The sequence below is a fragment of the Oryx dammah genome, unplaced genomic scaffold (assembly GCF_014754425.2).
Source record: "Oryx dammah isolate SB20612 unplaced genomic scaffold, SCBI_Odam_1.1 HiC_scaffold_6, whole genome shotgun sequence".
Classification (NCBI taxonomy): Eukaryota; Metazoa; Chordata; class Mammalia; order Artiodactyla; family Bovidae; genus Oryx; species Oryx dammah.
This window is the reverse complement of record NW_024070190.1, coordinates 6,214,116-6,230,011: the sequence shown is the minus strand read 5'-3', so window position 1 is coordinate 6,230,011 and position 15,896 is coordinate 6,214,116. Positions and strand designations below refer to the sequence as shown.

General features: G+C 46.7%; 2 protein-coding genes across 6 annotated transcripts in view; one reads left to right on the top strand and one right to left on the bottom strand.

Annotated features, from left to right (window-relative positions):
- Positions 1 to 12,081, top strand: part of LOC120865411 (galectin-8) — a 25,970-nt gene extending 13,889 nt beyond the window's left edge. For 2 of the 3 annotated variants that reach the window (XM_040242686.1, XM_040242687.1), the window contains exons 4-11: positions 65 to 275; positions 3,628 to 3,747; positions 4,383 to 4,439; positions 5,271 to 5,297; positions 5,420 to 5,542; positions 6,022 to 6,110; positions 7,028 to 7,193; positions 10,005 to 12,081. In XM_040242686.1, coding sequence (XP_040098620.1) covers positions 65 to 275; positions 3,628 to 3,747; positions 4,383 to 4,439; positions 5,271 to 5,297; positions 5,420 to 5,542; positions 6,022 to 6,110; positions 7,028 to 7,193; positions 10,005 to 10,154 — 943 coding nt within the window. In that variant the 3' untranslated portion in view covers positions 10,155 to 12,081. The remainder of the gene's footprint in view (positions 1 to 64; positions 276 to 3,627; positions 3,748 to 4,382; positions 4,440 to 5,270; positions 5,298 to 5,419; positions 5,543 to 6,021; positions 6,111 to 7,027; positions 7,194 to 10,004) is intronic. The other variant, XM_040242689.1, reaches the window with a different exon arrangement.
- An 823-nt stretch (positions 12,082 to 12,904) lies between these two features.
- The window catches only part of LOC120865410 (HEAT repeat-containing protein 1), a 50,724-nt gene continuing 47,732 nt past the window's right edge, over positions 12,905 to 15,896 (bottom strand). For 2 of the 3 annotated variants that reach the window (XR_005721392.1, XR_005721393.1), the window contains 2 exons: positions 14,163 to 15,807; positions 12,905 to 13,204 (listed from right to left, as the gene is read on the bottom strand). Coding sequence is in view for 1 of the 3 variants with exons in the window: in XM_040242685.1 (XP_040098619.1) it covers positions 13,116 to 13,204; positions 14,163 to 14,271; positions 15,649 to 15,807 (357 nt within the window). In the remaining 2 variants the exon portion in view is untranslated. The remainder of the gene's footprint in view (positions 13,205 to 14,162; positions 15,808 to 15,896) is intronic. The other variant, XM_040242685.1, reaches the window with a different exon arrangement.

Genomic DNA, 15,896 nt, shown 5'->3' with positions numbered 1-15,896 from the left:
CCTTCCTGGGCCCCCACGTGGCCGCCTTCCTGGGCCCCCACGTGGCCCTCTCTTCCCTCCACAGGTTCCAGGTGGACCTGCAGTGTGGCAGCAGCGTGAAACCCCGAGCGGACGTGGCCTTCCATTTCAATCCACGCTTCAGAAGGGCCAACTGCATCGTCTGCAACACTCTGAGAAATGAGAAGTGGGGCTGGGAGGAGATCACCTATGACATGCCTTTCAAGAGAGAGAAGTCGTTTGAGATCGTGATCATGGTGCTGAAAGAGAAGTTCCAGGCAGGTTTTGGAGGGTGGAGGTTGACTCCTCACTCATGACAGTAAGCGTGAGGGAAGCCTTTCACACGCGTGAACTCACCCTTCAGTTCACTTCAGTCGCTCAGTCGTGTCCAACTCTTTCTGACCCCATGAACCGCAGCACGCCAGGCCTCCCTGTCCATCACCAACTCCCGGAGTTCACTCAGACTCACGTCCATCGAGTCAGTGATGCCATCCAGCCATCTCATCCTCGGTCGTCCCCTTCTCCTCCTGCCCCCAATCCCTCCCAGCATCAGAGTCTTTTCCAATGAGTCAACTCTTCGCATGAGGTGGCCAAAGTACTGGAGTTTCAGCTTTAGCATCATTCCTTCCAAAAAAATCTCAGGGCTGATCTCCTTCAGAATGGACTGGTTGGATCTCCTTGCAGTCCAAGGGACTCTCAAGAGTCTTCTCCAACACCACAGTTCAAAAGCATCCATTCTTTGGCGCTCAGCCTTCTTCACAGTCCAACTCTCACATCCATACATGACCACAGGAAAAACCATAGCCTTGACTAGACGGACCTTAGTCAGCAAAGTAGTGTCTCTGCTTTTCAATATGCTATCTAGGTTGATCATAACTTTTCTTCCAAGGAGTAAGCATCTTTTTAATTTCATGGCTGCGGTCACCATCTGCAGTGATTTTGGAGCCAAAAAAAATAAAGTCTGACACTGTTTCCCCATCTATTTGCCATGAAGTGATGGGACTGGATGCCATGATCTTCATTTTCTGAATGTTGAACTTTAAGCCAACTTTTTCACTTTCCACTTTCACTTTCATCAAGATGCTTTTGAGTTCCTCTTCACTTTCTGCCATAAGGGTGGTGTCATCTGCATATCTGAGGTTATTGATATTTCTCCCAGCAATCTTGATTCCAGCTTGTGTTTTTTCCAGTCCAGCATTTCTCATGATGTACTCTGCATAGAAGTTAAATAAGCAGGGTGATAATATACAGCCTTGACGTACTCCTTTTCCTATTTGGAACCAGTCTGTTGTTCCATGTCCAGTTCTAACTGTTGCTTCCTGACCTGCATATATGTTTCTCAAGAGGCAGGTCAGGTGGTCTGGTATTCCCATCTCTCTCAGAATTTTCCATAGTTTATTGTGATCCACACAGTCAAAGGTTTTGGCATAGTCAATAAAGCAGAAGTAGATGTTTTTCTGGAACTCTCTTGCTTTTTCCATGATCCAATGGATGTTGGCAATTTGATCTCTGATTCCTCTGCCTTTTCTAAAACCAGCTTGAACATCTGGAAGTTCACGGTTCATGTATTGCTGAAGCCTGGCTTGGAGAATTTTGAGCATTCCTTTACTAGCATGTGAGATGGGTGCAATCGTGCAGTAGTTTGAGTATTTTTTGGCATTGCCTTTCTTTGGGATTGGAATGAAAACTGACCTTTTCCAGTCCTGTGGCCACTGCTGAGTTTTCCAAATTTGCTGGCATATTGAGTGTAGCACTTTCACAGCATCATCTTCCAGGATTTGAAACAGCTCAACTGGAATTCCATCACCTCCACTAGCTTTGTTCATAGTGATACTTTCTAAGGCCCACTTGACTTCACATTCCAGGATGTCTGGCTCTAGATGAGTGATCACAGCATCGTGATTATCTTGGTCATGAAGATCCTTTTTGTACAGTTCTTCTGTGTATTCTTGCCACCTCTTCTTAATATCTTCTGCTTCTGTTAGGTCCATACCATTTCTGTCCTTTATCGAGCCCATCTTTGCATGAAATGTTCCCTTGGTATCTCTAATTTTCTTGAAGACATCTCTAGTCTTTCTCATTCTGTTGTTTTCCTCTATTTCTTTGCATTGATTGCTGAAGAAGGTTTTCTTATCTCTTCTTGCTATTCTTTGGAATTCTACATTCAGATGCTTGTATCTTTCCTTTTCTCCTTTGCTTTTTGCTTCTCTTCTTTTCACAGCTATTTGTAAGGCCTCCCCAGACAGCCATTTTGCTTTTTTCATTTCTTTCTCCTAAATCTAGAGGAAGGATTTGGCTTTCTAACTCTCCTCAGAAAGTAGGGCACGGCAGGTACCTTCCTGTGAGGTGGGCACAGGCTGGCTCCTGTGTCCCTGCTGATGTCGCCATGCAGGTCCATTGTGACTGGATCTTTGCTGGATTGTTTCTCCTTCCAGGACTGAGTTTGTTCTGAACTGGCTCAGGCTTACACTGATGATGGAAAGTTAACTGCAGGCACTAGAACCCTGAGTGTGGGGGAGTCTGAATTGACAGACAGATGGGTTCCTGGCGTTGGAGTCAGGGGGGTTGTTCAGTTCCATCCTGCGCTGCCTCATCCCGTAGGATCCAGAGATTCTAACCAGAGGAGATCTTAGAAAGCACACGTATCATTAGGACCACCAAGCACTTCATCCCTAGTGTATGCAGAGGTGGAATGTGGTCCCGAGGCTGCTCCAGCCTGTGGAGCCTCCCAGAGAAGAGACTCGATGGCACAGAGGGAAGCGTCCCACCCGAGGTGCAGACCCCTCTGACCTTCAGAGCCTGCTCCCACCATCCCTCCTCCCCGAAACCTCCCCCTCCCCCATCCCTCCTCTTCTGGCTGTTGGAGTCCTTGGGTCTGTATCTTTTTTTTTAACGCCCGTCTGTACTGTTGTGCTTTGGTTTTTTCCCTGCCTTCCTTTTGCCTTCCATTGGGATTTTCAGCTCCTTGAGGTCAGAGACCGTATTGTGTTCTGCGTGTCTTCCCGACACTCCGTACATGTGTACTGGCATCTGGGAGGGAGGAAGAAGGAGCCCGGAGCACTGGTGCTCTCTCGGTCAGGCACTGGGCTGGAGTCTCACGAGAGGGACGGGGTCATCTCCTCCCAACAGCGGCGTCTGGAGGGTGCATGCTTCCTGCTCACAGATAGAAATTTCAGAGAACTTGGGTCATCTGCCCAGGTTCATTCATTCAGCAACTTACCCAAATGTGTGTGGAGCACCTGCCTCGTGTGGGGTGGTCTCCAGAGTCTGGTCCTCAGGACAGTGGGGTGATGAGGTCGTGGGGCAGGTCTCTGCCAGGGCTCATGGGCACCCAGGGTGTCTCACGGGGTGCTACACACTGCTACACACGGGATGCGGTCGTGTGTTCACAGATGCGTGATCCATCTGGAGAGAGTGCCCCTGGTGTTCAGTCAGATGAAGAACTCAGAGGAAGTTAAGAGTGCTGCCCATTGTGGGTGCTTTCATCACAGTTTGGTCAGACGTGTCAGGGGGAGACCTGTGGGGAAAAGTCTCAACCTAAATCTGAGTCAGCAGATTTAAACTTGGATAAATTAATAAAATTCATCTATTAACTGCTTTATTGGAGGGGGCTGTTTTCTGTTTGTCCAGGTGGCTGTCAATGGAAAGCATACCCTGCTGTATGCCCACAGGATCAGCCCAGAGAGGATCGACACGCTGGGCATTTACGGCAAAGTCATCATTCACTCTGTGGGCTTCAGCTTCAGCTCGGTGAGGGCCCTTCCCCACGGGCAGGGGCCGGTGGTGTGGGGGTCTTCTTTGGTGACGTTTTCTGATGGAATGGTAGGCAACATCTTTAACACCATCTGTTGAGATGAAAGCAGTGTAACTGTATCCCTCACTAGTGTGTTACTTTCTTAGAAGTAAATATTCGGACACGTAGGATGCTAATGATTGACTAGAGCTTTATTGCCTGTAGATCTCAAATCTAGCGTGGTTCTAACAAAAAACCCGAAGTGATAACCACAAAACAACCAGCCAACCCTTTATAGCTGGAGTGGGGGTATTTCCTTGACGTGGGAGTACAGTGGAGTAGTTCTCTCTAAAACTGTTTCCCAGCAGTGGGATGTCCAGTTGAAATTGCTAACCTGCCCTCCACAAACAGTAAAACAAATTAGTCTCAAGATCTGTATCCATTCACTCAGAGTCTTCACACTTGTTCTTATCTCTGTAACTTTTGTCAGTTTGGTAGTAGGAGAAGGATGCTAATGTTGCTGCATTTTTGGATATTTTGGATATTTGCATATTTGCACGTTTAGTACCATTTATGATTTTTTTGATATGTCAAGAAGATTATGTTTAGAATTCTGATGGATGTTAAACATCAATCTGAACTTTTTTTTCAGGATTTAGGAAGTACCCAAGGATCTACTCTGGAACAGACAGGGATAAGTAAAGAAAATGTAAATATTAAATCTTTTAAAGTTTAAAAATGTCTAAAAATGTTTAAAAATGTCTTTTTTAGTTGCCATGTAAATTAGGTGGCAGGCAGGCTGAGTTTTTCTTTAAGTTATGTTTTTAATATGAAAACTTATGTTTTTAAAATGAACACTTACCTTTTTAATATGAAAACATGTTTTTAATGTGAAAACTTACATTTTTAATAGTTAATATGCTGGAAGTTGAAAATTGAGGGATATACTTCAGGGTGCCGGTTGCATTAAGTTTTGCTGTTTAGACTCTGATCTGACCACTCCCCACCAATCTTTATGTATCAAAAACTCTCTTAACTGCTGAGTAGGGCTGGCAGGAGGTGTTTATACACAGTGAGCACAACCAAGGCGTCAGCAAACAGCTTCCACGTTTCCACTTGTTCCCCAGGGAAACAAGTGCAGTTCAGACCTTTTAGCTGTTATTAGTGGAGCAAAGTGAGGTCTTAACTGATCTCAGCACGTTCATTAAGTAGACTCTAATCTCAGCATCTGGGGAGCACCCTGGAAAGAAGTAAAACATGTTTGAGCCCATGTGTGGCCTTTGGAAAATACGTAGCTCACGGTGGAGGTTACAGAATTCAGACAGTGAGCCGGACAGGCAGACTGTCCCCAGGCTGCGTGGCTCTGCAGCTCCCGGCGCATGTTCGGAAGGCACTGGGACCTGCGCGTCCCCCTCCCAGGGCCGGGCAGGCCCTGCTGTCCCAGGCTCTGAGTCATACAGCCAGCAAGATCCGATTGCTCATGTTATACCATTTATTTCTTGCCTGTCACACATTCTCCTTTGTCTTTCTTTTCCAATAGGTACAAAAGTCTGGCGGGTCACAGCTTGTAAGTATTTTTGCTATATAACATGTGGAACCTTTTTATAAGAGTGTCCAGGAAATGAAGTTTAAACCTTGGAAGACAGCTTCACTTATTCCATACCTTATTGCAGAACTGTTTTCCTACAGCCTAGTAATAGAGGAGACATTTCTAAAATCGTCCCCAGAACTGTCTACACCAAGAGCAAAGGTTCGCCGCCAAATCACACTTTGACTTGCGCCAAAATACTACCTACCAACTGTTTGTCAAAGGTTTGAAGAGCCAAAATTTTCCTAATTCTATGTAACAGTAAGCTGGTTGCGTAACCTCCACCCTTAGGCCAGGCCTGAAGCAGCCGCTTAGCACTGGCGTTGTGTGTCGTGGACGGGGAGCAGGTCCCTGAGCCCCGAGTGTGTTTCCGTAACTGCCCCCGCCTCGGCCGCCTCCCCTCCGGGCTGGACACGGAGCACGCGTCAGACCCCAGCCGAGGTGCCTTCTCAGAGGGAGTGTCACTCGGAGGCTCAGGGCCCTCCCCACATCCGTTCCCTTCATGGTCGGAAACATGGAGAGTCTGCTGGGAGCCAGCACAGTGCTGACAGCCGGGGACCCCCGTGGGACCAAGGCAGACTCATCTGTCCCTTCACGGGGGCCACAGCGTCACAGCCTTTAAACATGTCCCGGTGTCTTAAGGCAGTTCTCCCACAAGATCTCTTTCTGAGGTTGCCTGGCACTGACTGGGGTTTCTTTGCAGACTCTGCCGTTCGTAGCAAGGCTGAACTCCCCCATGGGCCCTGGACGGACCGTCGTCATAAAAGGAGAAGTAAATACAAATGCCAAAGGGTCAGTATCGTAAGTGCCCATGACAGTGCAGAGGCGGCCGTGTGTGTCTCTTACCCTGGAACAGCAGTCTCGTGAGGTGCACGTCGGGCTGGCATCATGAGCTTCATTTGAACAATAAGACAGTTAAAGCCAGAGGCAGTCAGACTGCTAAGGACAAGTTGGTGCAGAGCCCTAGGCTTCCTGTGGCTACACAGGAGAGGGGGGTGGCTTTTTGTCCACAAGGCACGCCCTCGCCTTGAACTGCAGGGCAGCCCACGAGAGCAGGTCAGTTTTGTCAGGACTCCTCTTGTCATGGGACTTCAGAATTCCTGCTTTTATAATCTTTTCCAGAGATGTCCAGAGTTCTGAAAGTTTGAAGTGAGAGCTATTTTCCCAGGTGGCCCTAGTGGTAAAGAACCTGCCTGCCAGTGCAGGCGACGTAAGGCTCAGGTTCAACCCCTGGGTGGGGAAGATTCCCTGGAAAAGGAAATGGCAACTTGCTCCAGTGTTCTTGCCTGGAGAATCCCATGGACAGAGGAGCCTGGTGGGCTGCAGTCCAAGGGGTTGCAAAGAGTCAGACACGACTGAGCACACAGTGCGCTTTGAAGAACAGGATACTTGTAAATATTGAGAGAGCTTCTACTTTGGAGGGACCCTATTCCTGTGACAGATGTGATCCTTCGGGTCACTTATTCTAACGCATTAATGTCTTCCCAGTCGGATCTATAAACACTGATTTTTAAGCTTTCCGTATTTTTATTTTGCAAATAACACACTTATACCAGTGTATACTGACTGACAGTTTTAAATGTCACCTTCAGCGGCACTCCTGGGTCCTTGAGTCTACATACGCTGTGTCATCAGTTAATTCTTATTGTTAAAACTGCACCCCTCTCTTCTCCTTGGCTAATTAATTTTTTCTTTAATTCTTTCAAAAGCTTTAATGTTGATCTGCTATCAGGAAAATCCAAGGATATTGCTCTCCACTTGAACCCACGCCTGAATATGAAAGCATTTGTAAGAAATTCTTTTCTTCAAGAGGCCTGGGGAGAAGAAGAGAGAAATATTACCTGTTTCCCTTTTAGTCCTGGGATGTACTTTGAGGTGAGATGATTATCTTTTTTGAAAACAGTACAGGAAAAAGAATGCAGGGGTATTCTGGGGGCAGGGGTAGGATAAATTGTCCATCCTGGGCCTCCCTCACAGTTCAGTTGGTAAGACGCCACCTGCGATGCAGGAGCCCCTGGTTCAATTCCTGGGTCGGGAAGATGCCCTGGAGAAGGGATAGGCTACCCACTCTAGTCTTCTTGGGCTTCCCTGGTGGTTCAGCTGGTGAAGAATCCTTCTGCAATGTGGGAGACCTCGGTTGGATCCCTGGGTTGGAAAGATCCCCCGGAGAAGGAAAGGCTACCCACTCCAGTATTCTAGCCTGGAAAATTCCATGGCCTGATAGTCCACAGGGCCAAAAAAAGTCGGACACGACTGAGTGAGTTTCACTATTTAAATCAGGCACAGCTTAATATGTGGAGCTTGTGTGTGGTTTTGTTTAGCCAGAGACTGTTATTTTGAGTGCCATTTTGTAACGTAGGTAATCAGAATAAACGGCCAAGCCAGTTGAGTGCCACGTTATTTACACTGGAATTATCCGACCTTTGTTTTCATGATGACAGTTTCCGTGTAGACCCTATTAGTTAATAGGAATTTTAACAGGAACCCGGTCTCAGGGCTGAGTAACATGTTGAACCCTGAGTGACCACGAGGACATGGGAGCCGAGACTCTTTGCCCTGTCGTCTTGGTGACATGCAGCTGAGGTGGCAGCACCTTCTTCCAAGCGATCCTGCTTGCGTACCTTGAGAGAAAGACACGTTTAGACCATCAGGACTTGAAGGCGTGTAGTCCTGAGCCCCGAGAGGTGGAGTATCACAGCACAGCCTTTCCCCAGGTGTGCTTCCAGGCTGCTGAGCCCAGTCTCCTCGATGCGTCTGATGCCACGTGGTCGGCTGGGTACCCTCACTAGCTTATGTGACTGACTCCTCACATGGTCGCTGAGGGTCACTGATTTCAGTCATGCCTCTGCATTTTAAATTGTCACGTGCTCTCACCAGACTCCTCAGAGTTGCTGAAAACATGAACATCAGGCTGAATAAAAGCTGGCAATTTGATACTAGTTTTATTAATAAGTTCCAGTCTAAGGCACACCCCGGTGTGTATGGAGTAACAGAGAAATGAGCCAAGCACAGGCTCCTGGAAGTGACGGACACTGGTTCGGGATTCAGAAGGATATGGGTACACTGCGTTTTTCAGATGTTGCGGACGATGGACAAGTCGCCGGAGGTGGGACGCGCGGCCCCAGGGTTGCTGACGTGGCAGGTGTCAGGGTGTGTGGGTGACGTGGGTTCACTGAAGGAGCGGTGGACGCTCTGGAAGGTCAAGGATTGTGTTTGGTGACTGGGAACTCGTGTCTTTTTTGACCTGTTTGAGCCCCAAGTTTGGGACTACTGCATTAATATGAAAGAGGACAATAATAAATTCTCTTAAATAATCTTTTCCTGGTTTTTTACTTCAGGAAGGGCAGTTGACCTCATGTTGGATCATTGTGGTTTCTCGTGGTGCTCATTTTTTTCATTTAAAAAATGTCTTTCGGCTCTTTAACTTCATCTGTGAGCTCGTTTTTTATAAATTCAGTTGGCACAGTAACGTGTGCAGCAGGCTGTGGGCTACTTATCTCCCATTTGAACATGCTGGCTCTCTACTTGTTCTGATGTCCCATAGGAACTGTTTCCACAGTGTCTGCCTAACGCCAGCCTGTTTTCCCTTCTGAGCTTGTTGGGGTGGTGTGTCCTCCGTTCTGTGGAGATTGTTAAATGTCCATCGTCAGAGAAGTCTTTGTGCCTGGTTCCAACTGGGGTTGCCACCACTGTTGTGGGCACAGGACCCCCAGTCACGGATAGCTCCCCCAGTTCCCTACATCACCCTTCTGCCTTCATCTGTGTCAGTTACTGCTGTTATCCGTGGAATTTCCCCCCTTCCTAATCTCCCCCAGCAGTCATTTCTACTAGTTGTATCAAAAGAAGAAAGACACTCAGTTTGCTGTTTTGAGGATCCAGACTTTGTGCCTCCGTCTGCCTCTGGGGCAGAGGCAGGGAGCGAGGGGGGAGCCGAGGACTCGTGCCCCTGGGCTGTTCAGTGAGGGTGGAGACGGGGTGGAGTGAGTGGCCAGACTGGCACGGGGCATGGTAGCAGGGGGATAGGTTGAGGCGGACGGGAGATTTAAAAGGACAGCAGACTCTCCTGTTAACTCTGAAGGGCTAACACCAGTGATGACTCTGAACTGCGTCTCTGCCAGAATGCAGAGGCTCACAGAACAAGGAGCTTTGACCAGCGTTAGAGAAGCACAGGGTGCTGAATGGCAGTGGGAATCAGAGTCACCAGGCCACTCGTGCAGTCCCCACCAGCTGCCCTAACCCTCTGGGATTTCGTATTTTCTGAGCTGCCCCAAACCCAAGTTTGAGGCAGAGAAGTGAGGACCGGAGCCCCTGGCTTCCTAGACCCTGGGCAAGAAGCAGCTCCCTCTTCTCCTTCAATTGAGTTCCCATGTGTCTCGAGGAAGGCGACTTCCCACTTCCCTGAGAGCCGGGGCAGGAGCCGGGTGGGTGCATGTGAGGCAGGAGCAGGGGACGGAGCAGCCAGCAGGCCTCAGGCCACGGTGAGGTTCCAGGCACGTGAGAGCCACTTCCCTGAGTGGGACAAGGCAGAAAGTGCCACCACCAGATACGCTTCCGTCAGAGCTTAGAAACCGTGGCAGGGTGTCAGCGCTGGCAGGCTGGGAGAACTAAATGGTGTACTTTTTAACACTGTGTGCAAGACACAAAAACTAAAGCCTGGGGAACCGCTCGTGTGTGCTTTCCTTCCAGATGATAATTTACTGTGACGTGAGAGAATTCAAAGTCGCGATAAACGGTGTCCACAGCCTGGAGTACAAGCACAGGTTTAAGGAGCTGAGTAAAATCGACACGCTGGAGATCGACGGTGACATCCACTTACTGGAGGTGCGGAGCTGGTAGCTGTCACGAGGGCTGCAAATGCTGAAATACAGAATGACCCCTGTAACACTTGCCTTGGTAAAACGCCTCTATCACGACATGCTTTATATACATTGTTAAAGTCCTTAAGTCCCGCTGGGTGTCCTCAGTTGGTGCTGTGCGACCTGCCGAGCCCAGAATGAGACTGATGCGATGGTAGTCACAGCCGTTACTGTAACAGGCTTTCCTGCTCTCTCCTCTGCACCTTGACTGCCTCTTTTAAACCTACTGCCAACAGAGAAAGCCAGCCTGCACGAGCGCTTCTCTTTTCACGTTTGGTGGGAGCCAGGGATACAGTGGGGCGCGTACATTCCCTGTTCTGCCAAGCTCTGGGCCACTCTTGCTCCGTCACGCACTAGACTCACCAGGGACTTAGAAGAACTATTCTATTAAATCACCCAAGGACACAAATTTGTAGGTGACACTTCCTCCAGTGCTGGCTCAGGGTTTGATTGTATCCCATAATTGGGAGGATTGATGTTGATGTATGTCTGGAGATTTTCTTTAGCATGTAGATATCTAGCTCTGCTAGTTGTAAGCATTACCAGATGATTAACACTATGAACTCTAAATGCAGCGCAATGATAAAGGCAAAAAGCAAAGCAAAACCAAACCAATGCTGTTGAAATTAAACCTGCCATTAGTCTCAAGGCCACTGATTTCTGTACCAGTAAATGCATATTTTAGAATATTGGAGTTTCGAGTGAGCCAGAGGTCTCCTATGCACATACTCTACAGAGAGTGTAAGGTAGACAAGAGATGGTCTCAATTTGTAAAATGTCTGTGGGTGACAAAGCAGTGTCAAGATTAGATTTAATGACTGTTTATAAAGCAGGCCCTATCCGAAAAGTAAACTACAGCGGCCAAGACCAGTGGAGTGGAGAGGCGCTGGTCTTCTGCCCCTCGTCAGCGCAGACCAGCACTCTTCTGCCCGTCTGAAGACGGGTCCATCATCATTAGTGACAGAGATCAAAACATTGTTCTGCTTTTAGTGATTAAAATCAAAACCTGTATCAGCAAGTTAAACTGTTGCATTTCTGTAATATTTGTCTATTATTCTTTGAAGCAAGTTGGCAGAACTTCTTTGTAGAATTCTTACAGGTCAGATCTTGTTACAGGGAATTTCAAAGGTTTGTGAGTGGGGAGGGAAAAAAAAGATCAGTCGCATCATTTTATCATGTTAAATTGCTGGGCTGAATTCTGCCAGGATTTGGGGATATTTTCATAACAGTTTGTGGTGAGGTGTTATTTGTATCCCTATATTGCAGAAAATACTATTACCAATCTTACTCCTAAAGGTACTCAGTGTGGACACTTTTAGCACTTAATTCTTTTCCATCTTTTCAAGTTAATTTATTATGCTGAGTCTCACCAAACTAAAAAAAAAAAAGTAGTGGAGGTGGGGATGTTGGGAAAGCTGTACAAGGCAAGAATGGTCTAGAATCCCCAGGGTTATTTTATTCCTTCAGAAAAGAATAACAGAGGGCCTGGCAGATGGCAGAAACTGTGGACCACTTAGAAAAAAAAAAAAAAAAGCCCCCTTACCTTGTTTTCTTTAAGTCTTAACCACAGTACATTTTCCTTTTATGTGGACAATACTAAGTCAGACAGTTCTTTGATAGAGTAAATATAAAATCTTAAGATCATTATTAGAAAATAAGGTGTTACCATTTATTAATAAATCCTGTTGTGACATTTCTTAAAGAGAACTACGCACTCCTAGCAAGCTCTGTCTCCAGACGCAGGCCAGCCTTCTGCTTGTCACAATTCCACACTAAATTTCTATATTAAATTAGATCAAGGGCTTTCAGACTTTAACAGCTTTGGAACAGTTCTTAGATGCCTTAAATTTTTAAAAGGCATCAATTAATGTCTTAAACAAAATAAAGGCAGATTTAATTCTGCTTGAGCGTTCTTTCTAGCTTCATGATGACACGGTATAGAGAGAACTTTAAAGCTTTGAAAAAATTCTTTTATTTACTTTATTCCTCAATTCTTGGTTAACCGCCAGTGGAAATGTGAGCATGTCTAACTGGAGGGGCTCCTTCTTGCCACCGAGGGTTTCGAGGCCCTGGCTTCTTGTAGGATCATGGGGTGTGGTTGCTCTGTAACAGTCTATTGCCTCCACCACCGCACCCTGCCCCCAAGAGACTGAAGGATAAAGGAGAGACAGTCCAGAGTAGAAGATGCATTCCAGAACTATCTGCTCTATGGGGCACACACAAAAATTAAGACTGAAGTGTTATCCACCCAGAACGAAAAGTAAAAATCTAGTGGCTTCAGGGCTGAAAGCATTCTTGTTGGGTGCTGAGTAACTGTCATTTTCTTAAAGAGCTACTTTGAGTGAAATCCCTGACATGGATACCATGTACAAAAGCTATTCCTTTACCATGAACGTTCAGGCTTTATAGTCCAAAGGCAGGTTAGCTGAATGCTAACATTAAACATGTTTGTAGTGACAGTAACATCAATCAAGAGAGACTAGAATCAGTGCTGGGGCTTCCCCAATGGTTTATTGGTAAAAGAATCCACCTGCGATGCAGGAGACCTGGGTTTGATCCCCAGGGTTGGGGAGATACTTTGCAGGAGAAAATGGCAACCCACTCCAGTATTCTTGCTTGAAGAATCCCATGGAAATAGAAGCCCAACGAGCTACAGTCCAAAGGGTCCCAAAGACTGAGCAGCTGAGCACACACTACCCACATCGTCAGCGCTGAACACACACAGCAGTCTATAAAAACACCTCGTATCATTTACTCTCTGTAGATTCTGTACAGCTGCCAGGAAAGGCTTCTGTGGTCGTATAGATCAGGTGGGAATTTGGTAAAGACGTCCAAGTAGGGTTAAGGCACCAAAAGTAACATGGTCCTGAACACCCAGAATAAAGATACGAAAAAGCAGTCTGATCTCTGAACAGAGTACAAAATACCCAAACCCAGAGTTTCAGAAGTAGCTCTGGAGAGGCTCTCCCAGGATGGTTTCCAGCTGCTGGATGGTCTTCTGGCACTGGTGCTCTACCTCTTCACATTCATCTAAAAAAAAAAAATCAAGTCAGTCTTCCTGCCTCGGTTCTCATCAGCCTGGGTCTGCACATCCTGCTCTCGATGCGAGTCCCTGAGTCAGGAGAGAAGTGAAGCACAGTACTGAGGCGGGAGCCATCCTGAAGTCCCTCCTGCCTGCCTCCCCATCTTATGGTCTTAGACTTGGGAAGTGGAGAAAGACCCCAAATAGTGGTGCACAAATGAACATTCCAGACACCTAGCAATGGCGCTCTGTTTAGTCATTCACACAGCCCCTCCCGCGGCGGGGGGAACAAAGGTGCAGGCACCTGGTTTGGGATGCGCAGTGAATGCCCAAGGTGAAGGCATCTTGCCCCCGCCACCCCTGCTCGTGTCTGCACTATTTCCTGGGCTGCATGGTAGCACCGTGCTCACTCTGCTCTGTGTGCAGAGCTGCACAAACCTGAACTTCAACCCCAGTTCCACCTGTCATACTTGTTATCAGATAGATTACTTAACCCTGTTAAAGCCTCTAGTTTTTTCCTTTATTAAAAAAAGGGGGATAAGGGCATGTGCCTGGTGAGGATTAATGAGCTCATCCACACAGGGTACAGAGTAAGTGCTGGGCCTTAACAGCGCCACTCCATCGCATCCTTAGTGGCCCTGGATGGTTTGATATAATAACCCTGTATCTGTGGACCAAAATATTCAATCCTAGTCATGTATGGGGTTAAAGCAAACAATATTATAGTCTGTACTGTCAGCAAAAAACACAGAGGTAAAAAGACAGTAAGGATTATGCTGTAAACAAATCTCAAATGATGAAGAGGCATTTGCTTTCTAACTGTTCCCTCCACCCAACTCAAAACAGGAGCTCAGCCTCCAGGCAAAGGGCTGGAGCCAAGAGCTCATCACAGCTTCTCCAAACCGGCATTCCCACTGGGCACATTCCCACAGAGGTTTAATTACTTCTTAAAAGATTGGGAATTACCTTCCATCAATTCAGCTAAGAACGGAATGGATTCTGGTAACAAGACAATATAATTCTCTCTTAGTTTTTCAGCCAGTGCTAACACAGTTATCAGGGCAGCAAATCGAACCTGAAAAGATGAAGAATCATTTTTTAAAAACCAAAGAACTATTATAACTCTGTTTGTTAATTTATGATCTAACTTGAGACATGCTCTGAATTTTAAACTGTTATTTCACTCTCTCCATTCAAGCTTCATCTTAGCATACCAGTTCATTTAACAGTTTGAGATCTGTTTTATAACATGGGCAACCTTGTAAGTCAGAGCCTTTCAATCTGTGTTCTAGTACTGCAGGCCTTTCATGTGAATGTTTTTTTTGTAACATTTTCCTTAAACAAAAACAGTAAAAAAGCCACGTGCAAATTCGAGTGTGTCATCAAATGAGACTGCACTGGAGCTGCTGGCTGACGCCCACCTGGCGGGTGCGTGCCCAGCCACTGCAGGCAGGACTCCTGCCCTCAACCCCGACTGGGGTCACCATGTGGTGGTGTGAGGGGCCGCACCCTCCTCAGCCTGACTAGAAGACACTCAGTGTGTCATAAATGTCCCAGTTTTGGAACTTAAAGATTGGAGTGATGCTCACATGTCTTGTCTGTGACAGGGAACCCAAGTTCCTTGCTTTGTTAACAGCTATTTGCTTTGTTAGTCATTTACTCTGAAACAAAAGCCATGTTAGTCCTCTTTCTGGTTTGGGGTAATTTAAAGAATATCTGGATACAGCAAAGTGAGATGTTTAAAAAACATTTGTAACTGCCTGTGTTCAATCAGGATTTTCCTGATCTGGTACAATCAAAACAACACGTTACAATAAATCAAATACAGCAACTGTGTACAAGCCTACAATTTAAAATGTAGGGTACAATGGAAGAGGCTCATTGTTTCCATTCCTTCCAAAAAAATAAATGCTGTGAATTTCAACCAATAAATCTATTAATAAAATTCTGCTCCGGTCTGTTTTATCCACTGATATTCCAGTGTAATAATCAGCTTGAGAAATGGTGATCCATCACTAGGACAGCTTGAAAACTTCAAACCTCCACACATCACCGCCCCCATGCTGATGCACATTATTCCACAAAGTCCTAGGCCAGCGATGTGTATACAACAGGATAATACACTGCTCTAACTCAAAGGAGTGGTCTGTGGACAAACCCAGCATGTGTCTGGGAGTACACTGACATGTAAATGGTGCTTAAGAAACACGAGGAACTAAAGTCTTTTCAATACTTAAAAGTATAACGCATTTTAGTGGTCCTGTCTTAACACACCAGGGGCGTGGGAAGGACTGCTGTTTATAAATGGCCTGTAGATGGAATTCTGATTTCGCAGGGTCAGTCTTCTGCCTGACACAGGCCAACCCCTGGTGCTAAACGCAGCAGAGCAGGTCCTGCACCCGCGGCCACAGGTGCAGGTGCACAGCACCCATGTGGCACCATGGCGCCTGACCTTGGGTGAGGAGTCCCTCGTTTTCAGCAGAATCTGGTAGTTGAGGGGCTTCCAAAGTGAGTCGTCCGCCATGGCCACTGAGAACTGGGCAAGGCATGGTATCAGGTGTCCTGTCACCCGTTCCTGGAACTTCTCTTCGCCTCCAAGCCTGTTTTCCAGCTGTTGACAGTGAGACAAGGACAGCAGTGGGTCTCTTGCTGTTAGAAAAAAATACTCAGCATATATGGTACTTTACTATCCTTCCTAAT